Source organism: Falco cherrug, chromosome 7 (genome assembly GCF_023634085.1).
Source record: "Falco cherrug isolate bFalChe1 chromosome 7, bFalChe1.pri, whole genome shotgun sequence".
Classification (NCBI taxonomy): Eukaryota; Metazoa; Chordata; class Aves; order Falconiformes; family Falconidae; genus Falco; species Falco cherrug.
Genome location: NC_073703.1, coordinates 35145469 through 35166676, shown reverse-complemented (window position 1 = coordinate 35166676; position 21208 = coordinate 35145469). Strand labels below are relative to the sequence as shown.

The following is a 21208-nucleotide window of genomic DNA, read 5'->3' as shown; positions in this document are numbered from 1 at the left end:
GGCAAGCAGTGTCTATCTGATGGCAGATAAAACAAGTGTCTGCTGGCCGAAATGGAAGCAGTTTGATCTGTGCACGGGGAGGAAAAGGCTACAAGCAACAGCAGGGTGGAGCAGCAAGAAGAACAGCTTTGGAAGCGTTACGGCTGCGCCATGGTGCCATGGCGGGGAGCATGCCCAAGTGCCGTGGCGGCCCAGGTGTGAGGCGCTTTGGGCCTGCGCGTCGACTGGACCGTGATCGCCTGGAAGCCGCGGCGGGCAGAGGGCCCGTTGTAGAAGTTCTTAATTGGGGTGGCGAGGAGTTAACGAAGGGGTGCGGGGTGGGGGCACCCCCGCCGCTGCCCGGCTTCGCCTCAGGACGGGCCGACAGGGGGAGGGCGACGCCGCGCGCGCCCGTTGCCGCCTCACAGCGGCGGGGCCGCGGCCGCCGCGCGCGCCGGGCCCCCGCCCCTCGGGCCGTTGGCGGCCCCGCCCTCGCGCGCGGCGGCTGGTTGGGGGCGGGGCGGGGGTGGGGGCGCCGCCGCCGCTGGAGCGGAGCCCGGGGGCGGGCGGAAGGGAGGGGGAGCGGCGACGGCGGCGGCAGCAGCAGCAGCAGGAGGAGGAGGAGGAGGAGGGAAGAGGCGGCAGTAGCAGCAGCAGCAGCAGCATGGCGGCCGGGCGCGAGCGGCTGAGCGCGCCGCCGCCTCCTCCGCCTCCTCTTGCCGCCGCTCCCGAGCCGGAGCCCGCGGGCCCGCTGCCCAAATAGCCGCCCTGCCCGGTCCTGCCCCGCCCGGAGAGCGCCCGGCCATGGAGCTCGCCAAGCCGGCCTTCCCCGCGCTGCCGCAGGCCAAAGAGGACTCTGAGGTGAGCGGCGGAGGGGAGCGGCCGGGGGTCGCCGCCCGGCCCCGCCTGAGGGGAGCCGAGAGCCGCCGGCCTCGTGTGCGTCCGGCCCCATGTGGCGCGGCTGGTCCCGGACCCCCCCCCCCCCCCCCCCCCCCCGGGCTGTGGGCACTGTCCCCCAGCGGTGGGACCCCGCTGGTAGCCCCCCCCCCCGCCGTGGGGTGCCTCCCCGGCCCCCTTCCCGTGCGCCCCGCTCCCCCTGGCCGGGGGGGTGCGCGCTCTCGCGGGTCTCCAGCGGGGCCAGGTCCGTCGTCTCCCCCTTGTGCTGGTGACACCGTAAGCCCCGCTGCCGGGGCGCTGTGCCACCCCTCTGCGACCACCGACCTCATCCTCCGGGCCTGCTTTGCTGGCCCCTGCCGCCTCCGTTGCCCTCCCGGACCCCCTTCCCTCCTGCATCTCGCCTTTCGGCTGCCTCCGGCCTTCCCCCGCCTGCCTGCGCCCGGGGGTTCGCGGGCCGCGCTGAGGAGGGTGCCTGCTGTCAGAGACCCCTGCCCCGGCTCGTGGCTTGTGCCCTCTGGTAGCGACCCCCTCTGCTTGGCGCCTCTGGTGTCCCCTCCACCGTGCCCCAGCGTGTCACGGCCTGCCTGCTAGCCGCCCTTTTGCTTCCCACTGCCAGTTCCCTCTCCCTTTGTATGGCCACCAGCCCTGTCCTCCATCTGCTGCCTGCGTGCAGAAAGGAGCAGCCAGCAGTGAGTACCTGCGTGTCCCCTTCCACACAGTTGCCTACCAACTCGTAGGTGCCCAAGAAACGTTTTAGCGCGCTGGTGAGTCTGTCGGTCAGGCATTTTTACGGTGCTCAAGAGCCAGGACTCCGTTGCAAAGGAAGACAGGTGGCGAAGACTACGCCGCACCCTGTGCGGTGTCAGAGGAATCGGGTCGGTGTGGTGTCTGATTTCTGAGCTTGGCTTAGCTTCTCGGTTCTGACCCTGGATACTGGTGGTGTGTTTTCATGTGTCGCAAACAGCCCGGAGTGTCCCGCTTTGAATGTGCCAGGTATTTCAGGCAAAATGTCACAGCGTTCATGCGGGAAGCTGATAGTATCTGAGCTCTTCAGAGGTCTGTATCGTTGTGTATTTCATAAACGTCAGCATTTATTTCTGTTTTAACAGAGTTAGTGTTGAATACTGTTATTGTTTTAAGTTACCTGAAGTATGGAAGTTACTGTGGATTTTTTTGGTAGGGGTGTTTGGTTTTTTTTTTGGTTCTGTTGTCAAGATTTAATACCCTGTTCACTTCAGAGCTATGGAGGTATTTACCAGTCATCTTGATGGTTTTCAGAAACTTGTAATCAGTTTATATCTGAACACAAATTATGTACCACCCTGTGAGGTTTATAATTACTTTGGTTTAACTTCTTTGTCGAGAAACCAATCATATTACCTAGTTACTTCTGAAAATAGTTAATTAAATTAGCCTGGATAGCTTTTTCAAACCTGTTTATAACTGGAATGGCTAAAAAGAAGTGTGCAGTTAAAATAGCTTTAAAAACAGAGGTTGCTGCCTGTAACAACTCTCACCTGATGAAAATTGAAATTATAATACAGTATCCTTCAGAGTGTATTTTATGTTTTGCTTTTTGTTATGCTCTATCTCTCAATAGTATAATATATAGAATGTTAGGACTTTACTTGCGACAAGACGATAGCAGAGAATTTCAAGGATTATTTTTAAAAATGTCTAAGTTAATTTTATTTCAACACCTTGCATTTGTGTCTGACTTGATCTAAATACACCATAGCTGGAGTATTTGGGGGAAACAGAAAAGTTAAAGCCAGTAGAGAATGACAAAGTTCTTGTGGCATTAGCTTGTTAAGCAAAGCATAAGAGATGTCAGCCTTGGGGCTTCAGCCCAATCCTGAAGAAGATGCTTTGGAAAAGCAAACTAAGGAAACTGAAATCATTCTGCCTGAAAAATGTAGTTACTTGTGGAAAGCTGAAGATAATCTCTTGTGTATTGCAGTGAGGAGGTTCATCCATGAGGAGTACTCTACAATGTTATTGCTGGAAGTTGGTTATGTATGGTTTAATGCTGTCTTGGTAGGTTTGATTTCAAGACAGCGGAGGGGGCAGGGGAGGTGATAGAATTTGGGGAATTGCTGGTTTACTTCCTAATGTAGGCTGCTCAAGAGTAAGTGTAACCTTGTGGTCACTTTAAGGCAATCTAACTGCCACCCCGCAGCTCTCTTCTCCTGTCTGAACATGAATAACCATGTGACAGCTTTAATAATGATAATAATAATACTAATAATTTTTAAAAAGTCAAATCAGTGAGGTGATCTGGTTGACTGCACAGCTTCACACTCTAGTGTTGGCACAAGTTAAAATCAGAGAGTGGGCGAGGCTATCTGTTGGGGGGGTGATGGCAGCCTGCAGATGGATTGCCTTAGGCATTCTGCAGAAGTGTACTCCAGATAAACAGGTCAGTTTTCTGGCCTGTAGATTGTTTGCAATGTCCCTAATCCATACGTAGTACTATGAATTACTGGATTTTTAGGCTATTTGACTGTTGGTACTTTTCGGAGCTTGTGAAATGCCGCGTTAAGAAGTGCTGGTGATACTTCTCTACTGGAGAGAGTTGTGCCTTCTTTCCATTCTGCATCTGATACCGTCTTAGCAATCGATGGACCAGAAGTTTGTGCTTCTGAGTACTCTGACGTGTGTAACTCCCCCCTTCCGCAGTTTGTGTGTACTTAAGAGTTCATTCAGGTGATGAAACTGTATTTGTTGTAGGTCAAGCACAGACAGGTATTGGCAAGTGTCTTGACACGCTTAGATACAACCGCATGTCAGTGCTGGCTTGTGGTGTTTCCTCTAGTCCGCTCTGGCGTGCTGGCTGCCGTCTAGGTGAGTTGTCCAGTTCTGCAAGATGAGCTAATGAAGCCTGGGATAAACCAGCTTCCGTCTCTCACTGGCGAGTCTCTCGCAGTTAAAAGCTGAACTCCTTTTTAGAGGTCCTTATGCCATTTGAGTGTTTTCTACTTTTGATTTTTGAATATTAAACATGTAACTCATCATTCTTGCAAGGCTTTTCTGGTATATGCCATGAATATCTGTAAACTGTATGTGTTCTCTTACAGATTTGTGATAGTGAGTATGTCAAAGTAATAGTAATTCTACATGGCATGGAAATCTTAAACTTTCTTAAATTTGAGAAGTGCTGGGGATTCCCCCCCCCCCCAGTATAAACATAGAATCATTTAGGTTGGAAAATATCTTTAAGATAGAGTCCAGCCTTTAACCTAGCACTGCCAGGCCCACCACTAAACCACGTCCTTGTGGCTAAAGACCAGGTAAAAGAGCGTCAGGTTAATAACAGTGCATGCTGGCATAATTGTACTGAGACATCTTAGCACTTTTGATAAGATGGTAAATAGGGACTGGAATAATTCAAGGAATTTAATGGAAATAATTTTCCTATTAAATTAAAAAAAATTAGGGCTAGGATATATGTAATGGGAACACAGCAATAATTACCAGTTCACTTCTTTGTTAAAACATTAGTATGATTACTTGCAAGCAGGCAGAGTAAGCTAGTATTTGTGATGTATTTAGAACTTTTTTTTAGGACTTTCTGTGGTTTTTGTAATGGAATTACCAGCTTATTGACTAAGCAGTCATATTTGTCTTTTTATTATGCGTAAAACCCAAGCTTTCTTTAGTGTATGATTTTTTAAAAAAGCTTACATTTCTTGACAGTTACATTAAGCTGAAATGCTAATGTATTTTTTACTGCTTTTTTTAACTATGCGGTAGCACAGTCCATCTAAAGGTGGAACAAATTTCTTTAAACTTCTTTTACTCTTATCTTTGATAGGAAAGACAAATAACCCTCTTAAACATAGAGATTCCCCTCCTCTACAGACTCTTTAAAGTAAGTAGGAAGCCTGTATTGTAAGATTATTTTTTTTTTACCTGCCCACGTAATAGGGCAAAAGAAACTTGAAACAAATGCTACGTTATGCTGGGAAATGTAAATCAGGTGACAGATTTTGATCGTAACTCTGTGGGCTACTATCAGACTACTTTGCATACATCAAGAGAAGTGCACTGTGGCAGCTGAAGTTGAGCAGTCCTGTCAGTTGCGATCAACTTATGCCTTGCATCCGTGGGAAGCCTGTTGAAGTGCATAGGCATCCACATAGACACGAAGGTGGCTCACAACTGGAGCAGTTTGTAGAACTGAAGACTTAAAGCATGGGGGTTTTTTAATCTAAATGAGGATTGTAAAGAGGCCTGTACGTTCCTTGGCTGTCTTGGTATAGCCCAGCTCTTTAGGCTGTAGTTAAAAAAGAGGGAGGGCCCCAAAAAATCAGGCATGAAAAAGGACATACTTGTACCATTAAAAACAATTATAATAATCTGAATACAATTTTTCCTTTGTCAGTAAAACTTGTTCATTAGTTGTCATTCTACAGATTCTTCATAAAAAGTGAATTGTCAAGCCTTTTATTGTAGTGGGTAGAAATGCTGTGGGGTGAATGCGGGAGACTTTATACTAGAAAGAATTCAGATGAGTCTCAGCTTCTGTGCAGGTTCATCTAAAAAGAAAATAATACAAAATGTGTGGTAGTCCTGCCAGTTGGCTATGTGCTTCAAATAAGCTGAAGAATTAGAATTCTGCCTTCACTGCTTTATTGTGCTTTGATAAAAGCAGTGCTGATGACCCAGTGTACTAACTGGTATTTAACAAGTTAGTAGAGGTATCTTCTGGACCAATGTTGCAGAATGGGACAGAAGAACTGTTTGTTTCCTTTCTATGTTTATGTCTCTACTTTCCATTTAGTTGCCTTTTATCCTTTTCCGTAGCTTCTGTTTCTCTTCGCTACAATAACCTTTTTTCCCCTGTTGTATGTGTCTTCCTTCCTCTGTGTGCTCTGTCATTCCCACCTGCTATTGTTTTTTCCTCTCCACCTTCCTCCTTTTGTATTCCTTTTGTATTTTCAAAAGCAAAAATATCAGTATGGTGAGGACTTCCCATTATCCAAGTACTCTTTACAAATACACAGAAAGTACTGTTAAACACGGCTCCCCAGCTCACGTTTGCCATCATTGGGACTGACTGAAGTGGGATCTGTGACCAAGGGGGGCCTTGCTGTTACAGCAAAGCACATCTCATAGCTGGCTTTGCCAAAAAGTGGCTTTACCCGCCCTGCCAACCGCTCAGTGTTGTCACTGTTTTTGTCCCAGTGCTTATCTGACCTGTGGTGACCTGGAGCAGGGAGATTACTTGGTAGACAACCAGCTTTGCTAAAAAAGCTGTTAATTTGGGGCCATCATAGTTTTTTGAGCATGGTGAGCATCAGATTAAACAACTGTGCAAGGGTGGGAGCGTAAGCTCACCCTTGAACCAGTCACTGGTTGGGTTAACGGTACTGTCAAAGCCTTCCTTAACCTTGTTAGCATAGCTCTGTTCTTGTTAGTGTCACGCCCACATCTTGAGTGAACAAAAAGACTGGGTTCAATTTTTTATATTTTATATACTTGCACTAGGGCTTCCACCTGGAAAAAAAAAAAGTGTATATATTTAGCCCTGAAGTGGTCAGGCAGTTAGACTAAATGGTTGTTGTAGGTCCCCTCTTAACTGAAGTAATTGGATTCTAATATATATATTAAAAATACAGATAATAAAAAAAAATTGTTTCCAACTGGAATAACTGTCCAAGAACATGAAGTGTGACTGAAACTGAAGACACAGCCTTTCATTTAATTCTGATTTGTAGCTAATTTTGAGGCCCTTAAAGCAGTGTGCTTTCCAGCGATAATGTGTCAGGTTTTGGTAGTATTCAAGTATTCTATTTCTTGAGTAAGTTTTCAGTACTTCATTTAACTTGTGTCTTATAAAAAGGTGGCAAATAAGTATGCTCTATTACTATTTTAGTATGTCATGATTTCATTTGGCAATTGTTTGTTCTCTTTTACAAAGGCCATTGGTGTAACTAGCTTTATTTTTGTGCAGGTCTTTAATGAAGACCCTCCCCCCTCCTTTTGTTGGACTGTATCAGCTGGGAGGTCTCTTTTTCAAAATATTGTCTAAAATACTTTCAAAACCAAGGTGTAGCCTCATTTCAATGTGTAAATTAGATTTAAAACTGCCTCAGAATTAAGCATAAAGCTTTTGTGTCAAGGTAATCGTTAAAGGATCAGGATCCATCCACAGTTCAAGCTGTAACCTCCGAAGGAGGGGTGACAGTAGTGTTGGCAGTCAATATAATCATGGCTTCTGACTGCTTTAACACTGTTTAGCTGTAATTTTGATTTCCTATACTGAGTGGTACAAAATTACAGCCAAGAGATCAGATGCAGGCCAGAGCAGATGAAGGAATTGAAGGAGGTCAGCAGAATGTGTGGCTGTCATTGCGTAACAGTTGTCTTCAGCTTTGATTTCACAACTTGTGGAAGAATGTTGTACCGGGTTTGGAGGAGAGATTTTGAGTGTTACAGCTTATGTGGATATTCCACTAGACAGGGAAACAAATTTAGGCGAGAGAATTTTGACAGCCCTAGATTTTTGAGGTACATGAGGAACTATCAATCATGCAGAAGTCTTGCTGTGATGAATTGCGATGGGAAGACAAATCTGTACAGAGAGGTAAGTGATGCTATTAATCAACAACAAAAGAGCTGTCTGAGTGTTGGAGAAGGGTCAGAAACCTGGAGTGGTCAGGAAGGCTTTACTGGGAGTTGCTTGCAGCTTTTCAAAAGGACTTGAGTAATGGTCTTGAAAGCAGGGAAAACCATAGCAGATGGTGGCTGGTGCCCAGTGATGTTGAGCAGATAAGGGGCAGCAGCTAAAATCTAGAAAAGATGCTTCTTGATGTTGGATTCTCCTTTAATCCACTGATTTATTTTACTGGTGGTTTTTTCAGCACCTTTGAGAGCTGCTTCCTTCATCTAGGGCAGTCTGTGGTTTGTAGGCTCTACTAATTATAACGCAGCAGGAGTTTAACCATAATAATGAAAGCGCAGTACTGCAGGTTGTCTTGCAACCAAAGCTGAGCTTTGGCAAAGACCAACTAGGATTTACCTTTTATGTGTGAAAATTAGATGGGTCTTCAGACTTGGACTGTCGATGAGGGACCAGTTAAGTGATGTCACGTATATCCATTTTACTACATTCCTTCTTGTGAGGCATACACAGATTGCATGAGGTATGTTGTGATGCTGTGTTTAAAAACACAGTCCTTGATTTTGTGCAGGTCTTGAGTGCAGACAAGTCTCTGTCAGGGCTGTTAAATAAAAAATTCATAATAAGAATTTTATGTTAAGGCCTAACCAAGGTCACTCTTTCAGGAAAAAGTCCAAACATGCATGCATTTGCACATGGTGATGTAAGGTGTTGGGGTTTTTGCCATTAAATTGTTCTTCTAAAGAATAACAGGTATAGCTATGGTAAAATACTGATAAATTAACCTTAACTGTTGGCAGAGTAACTCTTGGTGTAGTGTGGATATTGGTTACCAAAAAGCTTTGTAATGCAGGCAAGTTTTGCCTATTCATTCATAGCTTCAATTTATTTCAGCTAGAGATTGGCTGCAGATGAGGAAGGGAGGGCTTTGAAACATGCTTTATTCCCCTTTCTCTTGCTAGTTGCTCTGTTCTGGGACACTAGTTGAAGTGCTTTAGATAGTCCCTGCCATTTCACTTGTGCGAATACAAAATACACCAGCTATGTGCTGTGAATGCCCTCAGCAAAACAGCTGCAGTATCTTTTAAACTTGTCCATCAATGAATCTGTCTAGTTTGGGAAGACCTGGCAGAGGTGAGTGGCTGCTCTTTAAAACTTTGGTGTTGTGCGGGTTATATTTTGCATTCCTTCTTTTTACTTTTTGTGGCTTGTGAGTATTGAAGATATGTCTTCCAGGGAGTTGTCACTTATTATAGAACCTACCAAAGAGCAGCAAGGAATGCTGTTACTTTATCCAGCTCAGGCATCATCAACAAGCATGATTTTCTTAGCAAAATTTTTGCATGTGGTCTGTTAAAAGAGAAACCGTCAGTTATTATTTGTCTGGGTGCTTCAGACAGCGTGGAAAACATGGCTGATGAATGAATTCCTCAAAATGAGAACTCTGCTTGGTTCAGTCTACAGTAATAGATTTTTTTTTGTTTACATAATTTTGCATAACACTTGAATAATCTGGCATTGTTAGTTTTAAAAGCCTTGAAGGGCTGTCAGGAAATCACCAGAATCACTCTTTCAGTAGTTTGTGTATTTGTCTCAGATTAAATGTTTTCTGTGTACATAATCTTTCAGATACTAATTTTGCAGACTAAATCCCATTGGAAACTGTATCTTTTTGGTTTCTTGAAGAACACTGAAGACTAATGTCTGGAGCCAATACTGACTTTTTTTTCTTGTTCAGAACATCTGTGGCATCTGTTGTTTTACTGGTTTTGGTTTCCTTTGGACTGTATAATGCTAAATTCTTGCCTACTTACTTTGCACTGCTTACAGCTGCTGGGAATAACACCATTTCCTGCTTCTAATGCATTTGAAAGGAATATTTTAATGTACTGTGAAGTCCTCTTGACCAAAGTAGGGGTGAATTTGTGTTTTCATTATGCTCCAGGTTAAGACTCTTAAATTCTAGAAATAGAGTAATAAACCCCACTGAAGTGCTTGTATACTCCTGGAGTGTAGCATAAGCTTTTCAGAGTTTATTGCTCTTACTGTTGGTTTTATACTTTATAAAACTGGGGTTTTCTTGTTTCTTGAGTGATTTAAGCTTTTGTATATGCAGTGAGACAACAGGGATATGCTACAACACTCGGGTCAGACTTCAAAGGATACGGTTCGGTAAATATAATTGTTTTGTCACAGGATTTCTACTTTCTGCTACCAGGAGCTTTTATTATTACAGCTGGAACATGCCGAAATAATTTAGCTATCTTGATGTCTTTAGCAAAGACTATTTCAGGGCATTTTGTTTCTCTGTTTATACTACTGTTTAAGTAGTATTCAAAGAATTGTTTTGAGTGGCTTAATATTTGTTTGCTTTCTCAGAAACACTGTCCCAGATTCTGTTCAAGTGGTTTCCAGAATAACTTTATTGATATTAAAATCCTTTCTAATTCCACTACCAAGAGGTAGCAAAAGCTCACTGTGTAACTGTGTGTGTCTAGGGGAAACACTGCATTTTTCTCATGTGTCCTAGTAAAAAGAGGGTTAATGTAAAATTGCTGCTGCCAGTACAACTGCAGGTGCTAAGGTGGGCAATGCTGCAGTTTAAAGGAGCTGGATCTTTCTCGGTGTAATGCTGACCTCACTTCAGAGGTGGAATATTTGGAGTTTATTTTTCTGATCGTTTTGAGGAGATTGGAGCATAATGACATATGGCAAAGCTTTTCCTTAGCTGCTGTTGTGTGTAGAGCAAACAGCAAAGTTATGTAAATAAATGTATGCAGTCTATTTGATTTGATATGTTTGACTATTTCCTTTTTTCTCCAGCTGGTAACTGTGATCTCAGATACAGCTCCGTCATGTGTGAGGGTCAAAGAATGAGTAAGAGCCTGTTAATAGAGGACAGTGGGAGTTGTAAAGAAGGAAAGACAGGAATAGAGTCTGCCAGAGCATTTTTCTGTTCAGCTTTGGCAGTTCTGTAAAATGGAGCAAAGGATGAAAATGTTGATGTTGGCATTTGCTCTGGGCAGTTCTGTTGGATGATAGTAAATAGTCAGCTGGGAAGGGGTGGTTCCTGAGTGGTGAACCTTCACAAACCTGAGGGTCTGAGTTTCTGTCGAAGGGTGCGATGTGCTAGCTGCAAATTAACAGGCAGGGAGAATCGTGTCCTTGGGGCTGAACATGGCTTATGTGTTTACTGTGTAAGAATCCTTCCCAGTGTAACTGTCTAGGATGGAGAACAGTGGAGATTCACTGCAATGGCTTGCTGTGTTCATGGGGGAACATTTGTTTACAGAATTGTTAAAGCTAAATCCTGAATATTCGGTATGAAGTTGGTTTGAATGGGTTAGGTGAGGCAGTGTTAGATTGTAAGGGAGTTACCTGCTATACCTACCTTGCTTTTTCAGTAGCTGTAGGAATGTATCAGTCAAAGGATTATTTTTTTTTTGTGGCTAGTACAGAATGTTCTAAAGCTTTTTTTCCTCTTTCTCTTTTTTTCCTCCCTGTTCTAGAGGGAAGTTTCTCAGCAGAAAGCTGAGGTGTGGATGTACAACACACTGGCTGTTCAGCCCAGGCTTCGTCACCGATGTAGCATACTTGAGGTTTCTTCACATTAGCTTTCAAAATAGCATTCCTTGCGCTTGAGTGTTACTGGTACCTGTCTGGAGAGTTAGCAGTAAGCGTAAGCAACGTGCCTGTTGCGTAGCAGGTAGCTTGTGCAATCTGCAGAAAATAGGTTTTGATTCTTTTATATAACGTGCACATACAGATCTCTGCCTGAATGTGGTTTTTTCCCTTTGTATGCATATGTAATTGTTTTTTATTCTATTTTTAAGGATTGGACCTATCCCATGAGGAGAGAGATGCAGGTATGACACACATCTATCATTTAAGTCAAAACCCATAGTGTGTTCAGTAACAAAAAAAGTGCCCTGCAAAAGAGCTGGTATCAGAATCAGCCTTTAGAAGTAAAGTGTCAGGCAGCACCGTGGGAGAGATGTAGGAGGACTGCCAGCTTAGTGTGCAGGTGTGCTTGGATCACTGTTGTGCAGGTACATAAAAAAGTAATTTGGTAGTTTTCTTCAGAATCCCCCAAATAAGACATTTTTGCCTTTGTGAATGTTTTTAGATGTTTGCTAAAAATTTATTGGAGCTTTGCTTTTTTAACTTAAATTTGGTTGAAAGTAGGTGTTATCAAGTAGGATGGACAATTAAAATTCTCCTACCATGGTGGCAGCCAAATCTTTGCACAAGATAAGATCTACAGACCTGTGTGTCTTTATTGGTGGGGAGATAAATGGTTAAAAGTTGATATTTTCCTACTACTAGTACAAAGCTAGAAGGCTTGCCATGTGTATATCTTTTTCCATGAAAGCAATTTGGAATTAATTACAAGACACTATTATATGCAGAGTTGGTTCCCTTCATTTGATCTGGGCCTGGATAAGATGCAGTAATCAAACTGGAACTTTACCCAGATAAAGGACTTGATTTGTCCCAAAACAAGGTCTCCTGCACAAAGATTGTGTTTCTTTTATTTTGCCAAACTAGTATTTTTTTCCACCCCTTGTCCTGTTATTTTAAATGACGCTTGGTAACACATCTCTCACTAATATGTAAATTACTTGTTTCCACGGCCATAGTCTGAGTTGAGTGCAATGTATTATTTCAAATAATTTTGAGGTGATATTAAATGTCTGTTCTTCTGCCTCCTAGGAAATTTTACCTGGGTTATTTTTAGGCCCATATTCTTCAGCTATGAAAAGCAAGGTATGATTTTCAGAGTGTCTCATAAGGAAACTTTGCTGTGGTGATTTGATTTGTTACTGTGGTGATGTGTTCAAGTGTTATCTATATAGGTGTGAATTTGGTTGCAATCCTGACCTGGAACGTGAAAGATGCCAGAGCAGAAGTAATACATGGGGCATTTATGCGATGATGCTTTTAGTTTATCTGACTGGGGCTGGTGTCGATGTCTCCCCCTTCCAGAATGAATCTGAACAGGCACATGCTGGGGCAGTTAAGAAAAATGCAGCCTTGTGTCATCAGTCTTATGAGCTAAAGGGTTACTTCGGCAGATAAATGAAAAAAAGAACTCTGGTTAAGTTTTTTTTCCCTTATGGCTTGAAGTTCTGCATGTGTTGGTACACACATATGTGCATGCTGTCTCAATTCAGCTAGTCTGCTTTACCTACTCCTCTCAAACAAGAGAAAAGTGCAAGTTTAAAGTGACTTGCATGCTAATTGCAGTGAGCATTCATATGTCAGCTTTTTGTATTAAAATTGAGTCTTGTAGTTAAGCTTGAAGAGAATTTTTCTTAGAAAAAGGTAAACCATTGAAGACATGCACGTTGCCAGTCAGGCAGTCTGTTTCCTTTGCTAAAGTGTTGCAACACAAGAATAATAAGAACTGGGAACTTGTATATATGCAGTAAAATAAGGTAAATTGCATCTACAATAAAGTCAAGTGCTGCTAAGACAAAGCTTATATATGTAAACTTACCTCATAGTTTAAATGATCTTACTTTCAATGGTCTGATTCCAGTAAGAATCCAATGCTAGCTGACAATTACTGCGTCATGTAGGGACTTGCAATTTCAGGCTAAGTGAAAGGTGAGCAGAGACAAACAAGGTCATTGAATACCTTCTTTACTGCCTGTTCTTTTTATCGTTTTTAGGAATGCTTTTTCTTGCAGCTCCTAATGGTTACATTTTTGTCTCTTTTGAAAGACAACATTTTTCACACTGCTTTGACTGTTAGAAAACTAGCTCTTGATATTCCTTCAGGACACAGTAGAGCCCTATTGTGTATTTATGTATAGCTTTTTATTACTGTGTAATAGATGGATTATGTAATTAAAAAAAAATGTGTTTTCCTTTTCCCACAGCTACCTATACTTCAGAAACATGGAATAACCCATGTAATATGCATACGACAAAACATTGAAGCAAATTTTATTAAACCAAACTTCCAACAGTTATTTAGGTGAGAAATTATCAAGATTTTTTTTGTCTTGGTTTCTTTCCAAATATTTTCACATTGTCAAAACTATTGGAAAAGTGTGATGAGGTACAGAAAGACTCTTAAATCCAATCTATGAAGTTTATTCATCCCAGTAAACTAGACATAGGCAGGTCTGCAAATGAGGAGTATCCATTAGTTTGCAGTAACTGTCTTCAGTTTTAAAGTTATTAGTTCCAAGTGTGGTTTGTCCTGCTACTAAAACATTTGAGGTAACTTAATCAGAATACATGTACCTCTGGAAGAGTTGTGTAGAGCCCCAGAAAAGAACACTGGTCCGTATTTACAAACAGATGGGGAGCATGTGAGTATGTAGTATGTTGCTTCCAAACAAAGTTGAATCACCTGTAGCATAGCATGTGTGAATTTCTTCCACTCCAAGAGGTGATTTTGTTAGGGGATGCTGGAGAAAGTTCCTTGCTTCCTTCCTGATAAGGACAACTCCACAGGTTACTGATTGTAGAAGTTCTGGAGCTCAGACCAGACAGTAAAGCCAGGAGGGTAGTGCTAGGATCATTCTGCAGGTTTGAGTGTTGTGGTGGGGTTGAATCAGCTGTTTGTGTACTGGTGTTTACTGTGTACTTACAGCAACTGTCTTCATTGTAGGTATTTAGTCTTGGATATTGCAGATAATCCAGTTGAGAATATAATACGTTTTTTCCCTATGGTAAGTATTTGTGATAATGTGAATGGATTGGGAATGGAGTTGCCCAGTAGTTTTCTGAACTAACAGATAGCAGTTTCAAATTTGGGATACCCAGCCTGAGGCACCTGGAAGGGCTGTGAACTCTTAAATGACCTTGTTATTACCACCTTAGTAAGTGTAATTAACTCCTTTTTACAAGTATAGAAACTGAGGCAGAGTTGTAAGAGCTGTATCTTATTATAGTCTCAAAAAAAATGAGAAAAAGAAAGGCGGGGGGAAGACTGTTCTCAAAACAAAGAAATCGGATCATTGGAGAATGCTGGGGAACTTGGCCTGTAGGAAACATGTTTTGAAGACCAGATACATCTCTTGTATGAAATATTAAAATTGAACAGGAAATAGTAATTAGTTCGTGTAACTAAGTTTTACAGCATCTTAAACATGTTTACTGTAGAGGAATTAAAAAGTAAGCTTAAGTTAAGCAGTATCCATTACATACTGACCTTTGGAAATAGAATAAATCCTTAGTTTTGAGCTATGGTTTTGTATCTTTATTTTAGGTTAGTTTGCAACAGAGCAAAAGCATTTTTTTGTTCCTTCCCCCACTCAAAAAAACCATCCCAAAATACCAAAAAGCTCTTCTGGCTTCCCTGTTCATGGCAGAGGTGGTCATGTTTTTGCAAAAGTGGCAAATCACTTTATGGCTTACAGCTTTTCTGAAGTATAATGCTGTTTGATCAAACAGCATCTGTTGCAAATCTTGCAGTTACTGATGTCTTAGTAGCTTTGTGTTGGTGTATTTTTAAGAGTCTAGTTTGAGGTTTTCCCCACAATAAATTATTTAGCTTTTGCTTTTCATCTAATCAAATGTTTCAGCCTGGCAATATTCCACAGACCTCACTGCATGTTGTCTCACGTTATAGTTTGATTAGACCTAATTTTAGAACTGAAAATAGCATTTAAGGACTTCTAGGAGGACACAGGTGTCAGTAGAGTGGTCCAGGCCATATTGCTGTTGTTGACATGTGTGGGTTTTTGATAGTGATTTTGGGTTTTTTGGCATTCCCCCCCCTGCCCCCCGCTAAGTAAAGATTTTTAGAAGTTAATTTTTATTATAGTAGTAATAGATATGTAAACATTTTTGTTTCTGGCTTTGCACTAGTTTTTCACTGACGATTTTATGGATAGCTAAAAGTACAATAGAAGTATAAATGTCCAGTTGAAGTGATGTCTAAGACTGTATAAACGGAGTGCATTATTGTCACTGTATATAAAGATTGATACAAAAATTCTAGCAAATTTAAATGCAAGTAGCAGTAACATCTAAAATTATCTGAAACTGAGTCTTGTAATTTTTTTTTTTTTTGTAGACTAAAGAATTTATTGATGGAAGTTTACAAAGCGGAGGTAAAGTCTTAACTTTTTTCCTTCATTTACTAGTACATTGTTGTTAGAGCTTTAAAGGTAACTTAGTGGTATGTATTAGGGACTCCTTAAGTATGAGGCTTTTTTAAATTTGGGGTTTTATTGTGCTTGACTTGAACTGTATAATACAAGTTCAGAGTAAAGTAGTGTTATTTTCTTTTTGCCTCCAACTGGAAAGCAAACCTCTTTGTATATCTGGGGTTGGTTTTTTTTTTCCCCACTTTAAATGCAACTGTGCTCTGTGCATGAGTTTTGTTGGGTTTGGGTTTTTTTTTGTCCTTTCCAATGTAAGGCTTTAAATCTGCATTGTGGTCTGGAATGCAGCTTTTGTTACTCAAAATCCTCAGAGGAGCAGGAATCCATGCTCTTCTGTCCTGTGGCAGTAATGAATGGAGTGTAGTTAGTAACGAAGAGTGAGGTAACACACCTATTAGTCTAGGGATGTGCCTTGCTACTGAGTAGTTCTCCATAACAAGGAAAAACTACATTTCAAAGAATTTTCTTCAGTTTATAAAAGTATGGTTGGTTGGGTGTTTTTTGTTTGTTTTCTTCTCAGGAAAAGTTCTTGTCCATGGAAATGCAGGGATTTCTAGAAGGTAGGAAACTATCCATCCTGGTTATTAATTTTTTTTAAATAACTGAAATACATTCTACTAATTCTTTCTTTGTTTCTTTTCAGTGCTGCCTTAGTTATTGCATACATAATGGAAACATTTGGGGTGAAGTACAGGTAAGAACAGAATGTGGTCATGTAGCTAATCATCTGTCTGAAGAGGCTGAAGTGAGAGAGTACTTTAGTACAGAGAAGAAGTCTGATATGTCTGTAGGTATTCATCTTTGAATTCAAGTGGTGTAAGTGAATAATAACTTTGGAGGGAATCTTAAACAGTTGTGTATTGGTGCATAAACCAGTTAATACCTACTGAGATTGAGTGAAGACTTTACATGGGGCAGATTATTCCATTTCACTTCGCTGCAGGTTTGTTTATGTCCTTTCTTTAAGAAGTAGGTACCTGCTGCTAATGGAAACAGGATACCAGCCTCCATAGATTGGTGCCTTCCTGTAAAACTATAGGAGAGGCCGCAAGAGGCTGTTCTAAGTGTGTTGAAAACAGGCCAGCAAGCTAAAAACTGGAGGTGGGGTTGGGCAAATAGTATTTTACAACTACTGCTTCCTATTTTGCCCAAACAATTTCAGTTACACAAATGAGTTCTGAGGAACATTTAGAGGTGGTGTGTTTCCTAAGAACTGATAATTGGAAGGAAGACTCCTGAAACCACAGAGGCTTTTGTCAATGTCTGTTTTCCACTGAAGTATTTTCTCTCTCCTTCTCTTTTTAAAGGGACGCATTTACTTATGTTCAAGAAAGAAGATTCTGTATTAATCCTAATGCTGGATTTGTCCATCAACTTCAGGTGACTTTTTTTTTTTGGTCACAACTCAAAAGCCATTTGATGAATCATCTTCCTGCAAAACAGCTGTTTCTACTTAGGCAGCTTAACATTTACTGTAGAAGTATGCTTAAAGTAAATGTCAGAAGCTATAGTAGAGCTTGGGAGGAAAATGAGTGGGTATCCTAAGTCATTAGACTTAAGCTTTGAACAAAGCAAATCCAGGAATGGAGGAGAAATAAAAATCCTGTTTTGTGCATGGTTAAGAGACTGTGAAACAGCTTAATTGGTGGCTGAGGAAGCTACAAAGTCAAGTGTTGTAGCACTCGCCAGTGATGCTTCTTGACACTTGCATTCATAGGAAATTCACAGGTCTGGAATGGCAAACAGCAGTATTGTGAGGTTGTTTTATTATATTCCATGAGTCTGTTGGGTGAATGGTGGGCAAACACCAGGACAGTGTGTTGAAACAGATTTGTTGCATCTCTGCTATTACTTAGGTGGCTGGTAGCAAAACGAATATCTCCTGAGTTTGTGGTGTGTGTGGTTTTTTTGTGGTTTTTTTTTTTTTTAAAAAAAGGTAGTTCCTGTGGGGAGTTGTTGTGTAGCACTGAAAGTGTGACAGGGTCACTAGAACACAACTTAAGGCCATGAATGGCTTGTCGTTGTAACAGAACTCTGAAGCTACTGTATTCTAAGTCTGGTTTGTTTCTACTGTCTGGATTGCCTTCTGGGAGCAACAATGAGTTCTCTGAACATCCTCACAGAACTTTTTTTAAGAAACAGCTTTAAGGAAGAGAGTAAACTTTTATTATCATCCTTTGTTTGGCTTTGCTCTTTCTTCCTGACAGTTCTTTGTTGTTCATGTCAAAGCAACAAAGAACTTTCCTCCTCTAAACTCTCTGCCTTGCTCTAAGATACTGTCTAGTCCATCCTAGCGAGCTCCCTGAATTAGTCCTCATCCTTATAATGCATTATGCCAAACTAATAGCAATATATATTATTAAAATTTCAGGAATATGAAGCCATCTATCTAGCAAAATTAACCATCCAGATGATGTCACCACTGCAGTTGGAGAGATCCCTCTCGGTTCCACCTGGTTCTACAGGTCAGCAGCCTCTCCTGCTGTGTGTCACACCACCTGTTTTGCCTGGTGTTGTGAGGTGACATTTGCACTCCCTAAGTAAACCTCCAGCAGCAGTGAATCTCAAACTTTTGGGAAGGGGATGCCTGCAGCTGATATGCAAGTGATGTTCAGACCTCACTATGCACTATTTAAATATTCTGTTCTCCTATGTTTGAACTTTCCTGTTCGGATTTGAACTTTAGCAGTGGTGTCTGCACTTCCATACTGTACTGGAGAAGGGCCCTGTGCTTCAAAACCCCAGAGCTCTTTAGAGGATTCAAGAGTGACCTGCCCTTAAAATTAAGGCAGTTGCTCTGAAAAAAGAGTTTTGCTGTGCTTTTAAACAGACAATAGGGGATTAGGGCATGTAAAAAATGTTACTGTAATCATATAGAGGCCTGCCAGCAGCCACCCCTGCTAAAAGGCAGTGGAAATGGAGTTTGGGGGGAGATGTAAAGGGAGCACAAAACCTGGTGGATTCTAGGAAATTTCTTCCCTGTGGAGAAGTGCAAGGGAAGAGTGCTGTCAGCAACTGGCTGTCCAAAAGCTGAATGTCTTCAAAGGGTAGAGTCCCTGCAGGAAGACAGTAACCACTGCCATGCAGTCCTGTTTGCAGCTGTATATTGTTAGAACTGATCTTTTCAGGCATGTCCTCCTTCCTCTTGCCTTTTGCAGGAAGTTTAAAGCGAATGCATGAAGAGGATGAAGAACTTGGAACCATGCAAGTGGCAGCAGCACAGAATGGATGATGTCTGAGGACAAGCACTGTTTGTATTGTGAATTCCTGCCAAGAAAGGTGAAGAAAACTAGGGAAAAAGAATTAGTAATGCAAAATGATGAACACACACATAGCTTCTTTTCAATTACATGTTGCTTTCAGATGTAAATCTGCCTCTGCAACACACTAAGCATCATTTTTAAGATGTTGGACTTCTTGAATGAATAATGGCACTGATTGTTTTACTCCTTTTTTACACTTTACAGTTTTACTCTAAACCAAGATTTTTGGACTTGCAAAGAGGTATTATTGCAATAATGCACTTTTCATACTTGAAATTTCTTTATTTGTATGATATAAAGTTATTACTTTAAACAAAATGCAAGCTGGGGGGATTTGTTTATAAAGTTATTTGTGTAATTTATAACAAGAGACTTTAGTAAAGAAAAAGTTTGCTAAAACTTACCTTGTTCTCGGTATATATTATGGTCATGCATGTAGAAATGTGCTTTATGAACTGCAGGATGCGCTGCTACTGGCAATTGAGCAACAGCAGTGATCTTATCACTATATAATTCTTTACTTTTTTATAAAACCTTACTATATACTGAATTAGTTTGACACTCTGAGACCAGTTTAAGACAAAATACTGTTCTAAAAATCTCACCTTGTTTTATGCAAGTTTAACAGAGGACTGATTAACTAATAAAATAGTCATGTGCTGAATTAATACAGAGGGCAGCTACCGATTTCACACATATCAAGACTGAATTCTTTTAGCTATAGTATTAAAAAGCTGCTTGTTAACTTAAATCCACTTCTAACTAATTTGAACAAGCCAGTATGGTCCAACTGTCAATTAGAACAATGCATCTTCAAACTGGTGTTGAAGTAGTTCCTTTTGTCAGACAATAGTTGCATCCTTTGAGGTAAAAAATTGGGTTGATGTTTGAAAACTGAGGCCTGAAGCACTGGCTGTAATAGTATAAAGACCTAAGGGATTCACCTTGGCTCTTCTAAAGCATTAGAGTCAATTAAGGCCACACAGTTATCGGTGCTTTAAAATTTTCAAGGTGGTTTGTGCAACTTAACTCTTCTCCCTTCTCAGAAGCACTATGATTGATAGCCACTAGTTGTGCCAGTACAGGCCCAGTTCTGGATCTCCGCTTCATTGGCCAGTTGGTCTGTGGTGTAGAAGATCTGAATGAAATGGTGGCCGCTTTAGAGCGCTGTGGTGACTGAGCAAATTACGAAGCTGTTAGAAGAACTTTGTGTTTTGGGGGAATCTGAGCTTGTAATTAGACTCTGTTTTAACAGGGAACAGGTAGGCTCAAAGGAGTTGAATGAATATAAAAGACATTTGAGGATCCGAGCACCCAGCTGTCTCCCTGTACAGCACTATGGCTGTGTGCCAATGGCTAATGTCCTCTGTCAGCCTTGGTATCCTGGCCTGGTGGGGCTGGAAGGGACCTCTGGAGCTCACCCAGCCCACCCCCTGCTCAAGCAGGGTCTCCTAGAGCGGGCTGCACAGCCCAGGCGGGTTTGGATGTCTCCAGAGAAGGAGACCCCACCGCCTCTCTGGGCGGCCCGGCCCAGCGCTCCGGCACCCTCACGGTAAAGACGTTTTTCCTCACATTCAGGTGGAACTCCCCGTGTTGCAGCGTGTGCCCGTTGCCCCTTGTCCTGGCGCTGGGCACCGCTGGAAAGAGCCTGGCCCCGTCCTCTTGGCGCTTGCCCCTAAGATATTTGTAGGCATTGATGAGATCCCCTCTCAGTCTTCTCTCCAGGCTCAACAGCCCCAGCTCTCGCCTGTCATCACCAGGGAGATGCTCCTGTCCCCTCATCATCTTTGTAGCCTCTGCTGGCCCCTCTCCAGCAGTTCCCCCTCTCTCTGGAACTGGGGAGCTCACACTGGACACAGCACTCCAGGTGCGGCTTCACCAGGGCAGACTTGGGTGTGTGTGTGGGAGAAACCAGTGCTGGGGGGGACTGTGAGGGCAGGTACCTTTGAATTTGAAGGCAGGAAGCTGAACAGTGAAGCTGTTTTGTACTGGGGATTTCTTCTGATGGTGCCTTTTGCTGAAGGATTGCCCAGCATCTTGTTTACTCTGTAGGAGTTCTGTCTCACTTTGTGTAATCGAGGCAGGTTGACCTGCATCTGTGACTTGCTGATCTTTGCTTAGCTGGGGATCCTCTGCCTTGTCTTGCAGCTCCTTGGAAGGCTTGTGGAGGAGCTATCCCTCTGGAACAAGCCTGAGCTCTTGGCCTGTGTCAAGGCTCTTAAAGTAGCTAGCGGGTTCTGGTTTGAAAACCACTGCCTGGGTTGAAGCCTGCTGCTAGGTGGCGGCATCTGAGGAGGAAATCCTGCTGCAGCGAGTCA

General features: G+C 42.2%; 1 protein-coding gene across 1 annotated transcript; it reads left to right on the top strand.

Annotated features, from left to right (window-relative positions):
- The first annotated feature begins 563 nt into the window (after positions 1-563).
- Positions 564-19291, top strand: STYX (serine/threonine/tyrosine interacting protein). Its single transcript, XM_055715891.1, has 11 exons — positions 564-840; positions 11335-11367; positions 12215-12268; positions 13387-13484; positions 14127-14187; positions 15537-15573; positions 16148-16187; positions 16271-16321; positions 16935-17007; positions 17999-18092; positions 18786-19291. The coding sequence occupies exons 1-11, from the start codon at positions 784-786 to the stop codon at positions 18857-18859; spliced, it is 672 nt and encodes a 223-aa protein (XP_055571866.1). The 5' UTR covers positions 564-783; the 3' UTR covers positions 18860-19291.
- Positions 19292-21208: the final 1917 nt, after the last annotated feature.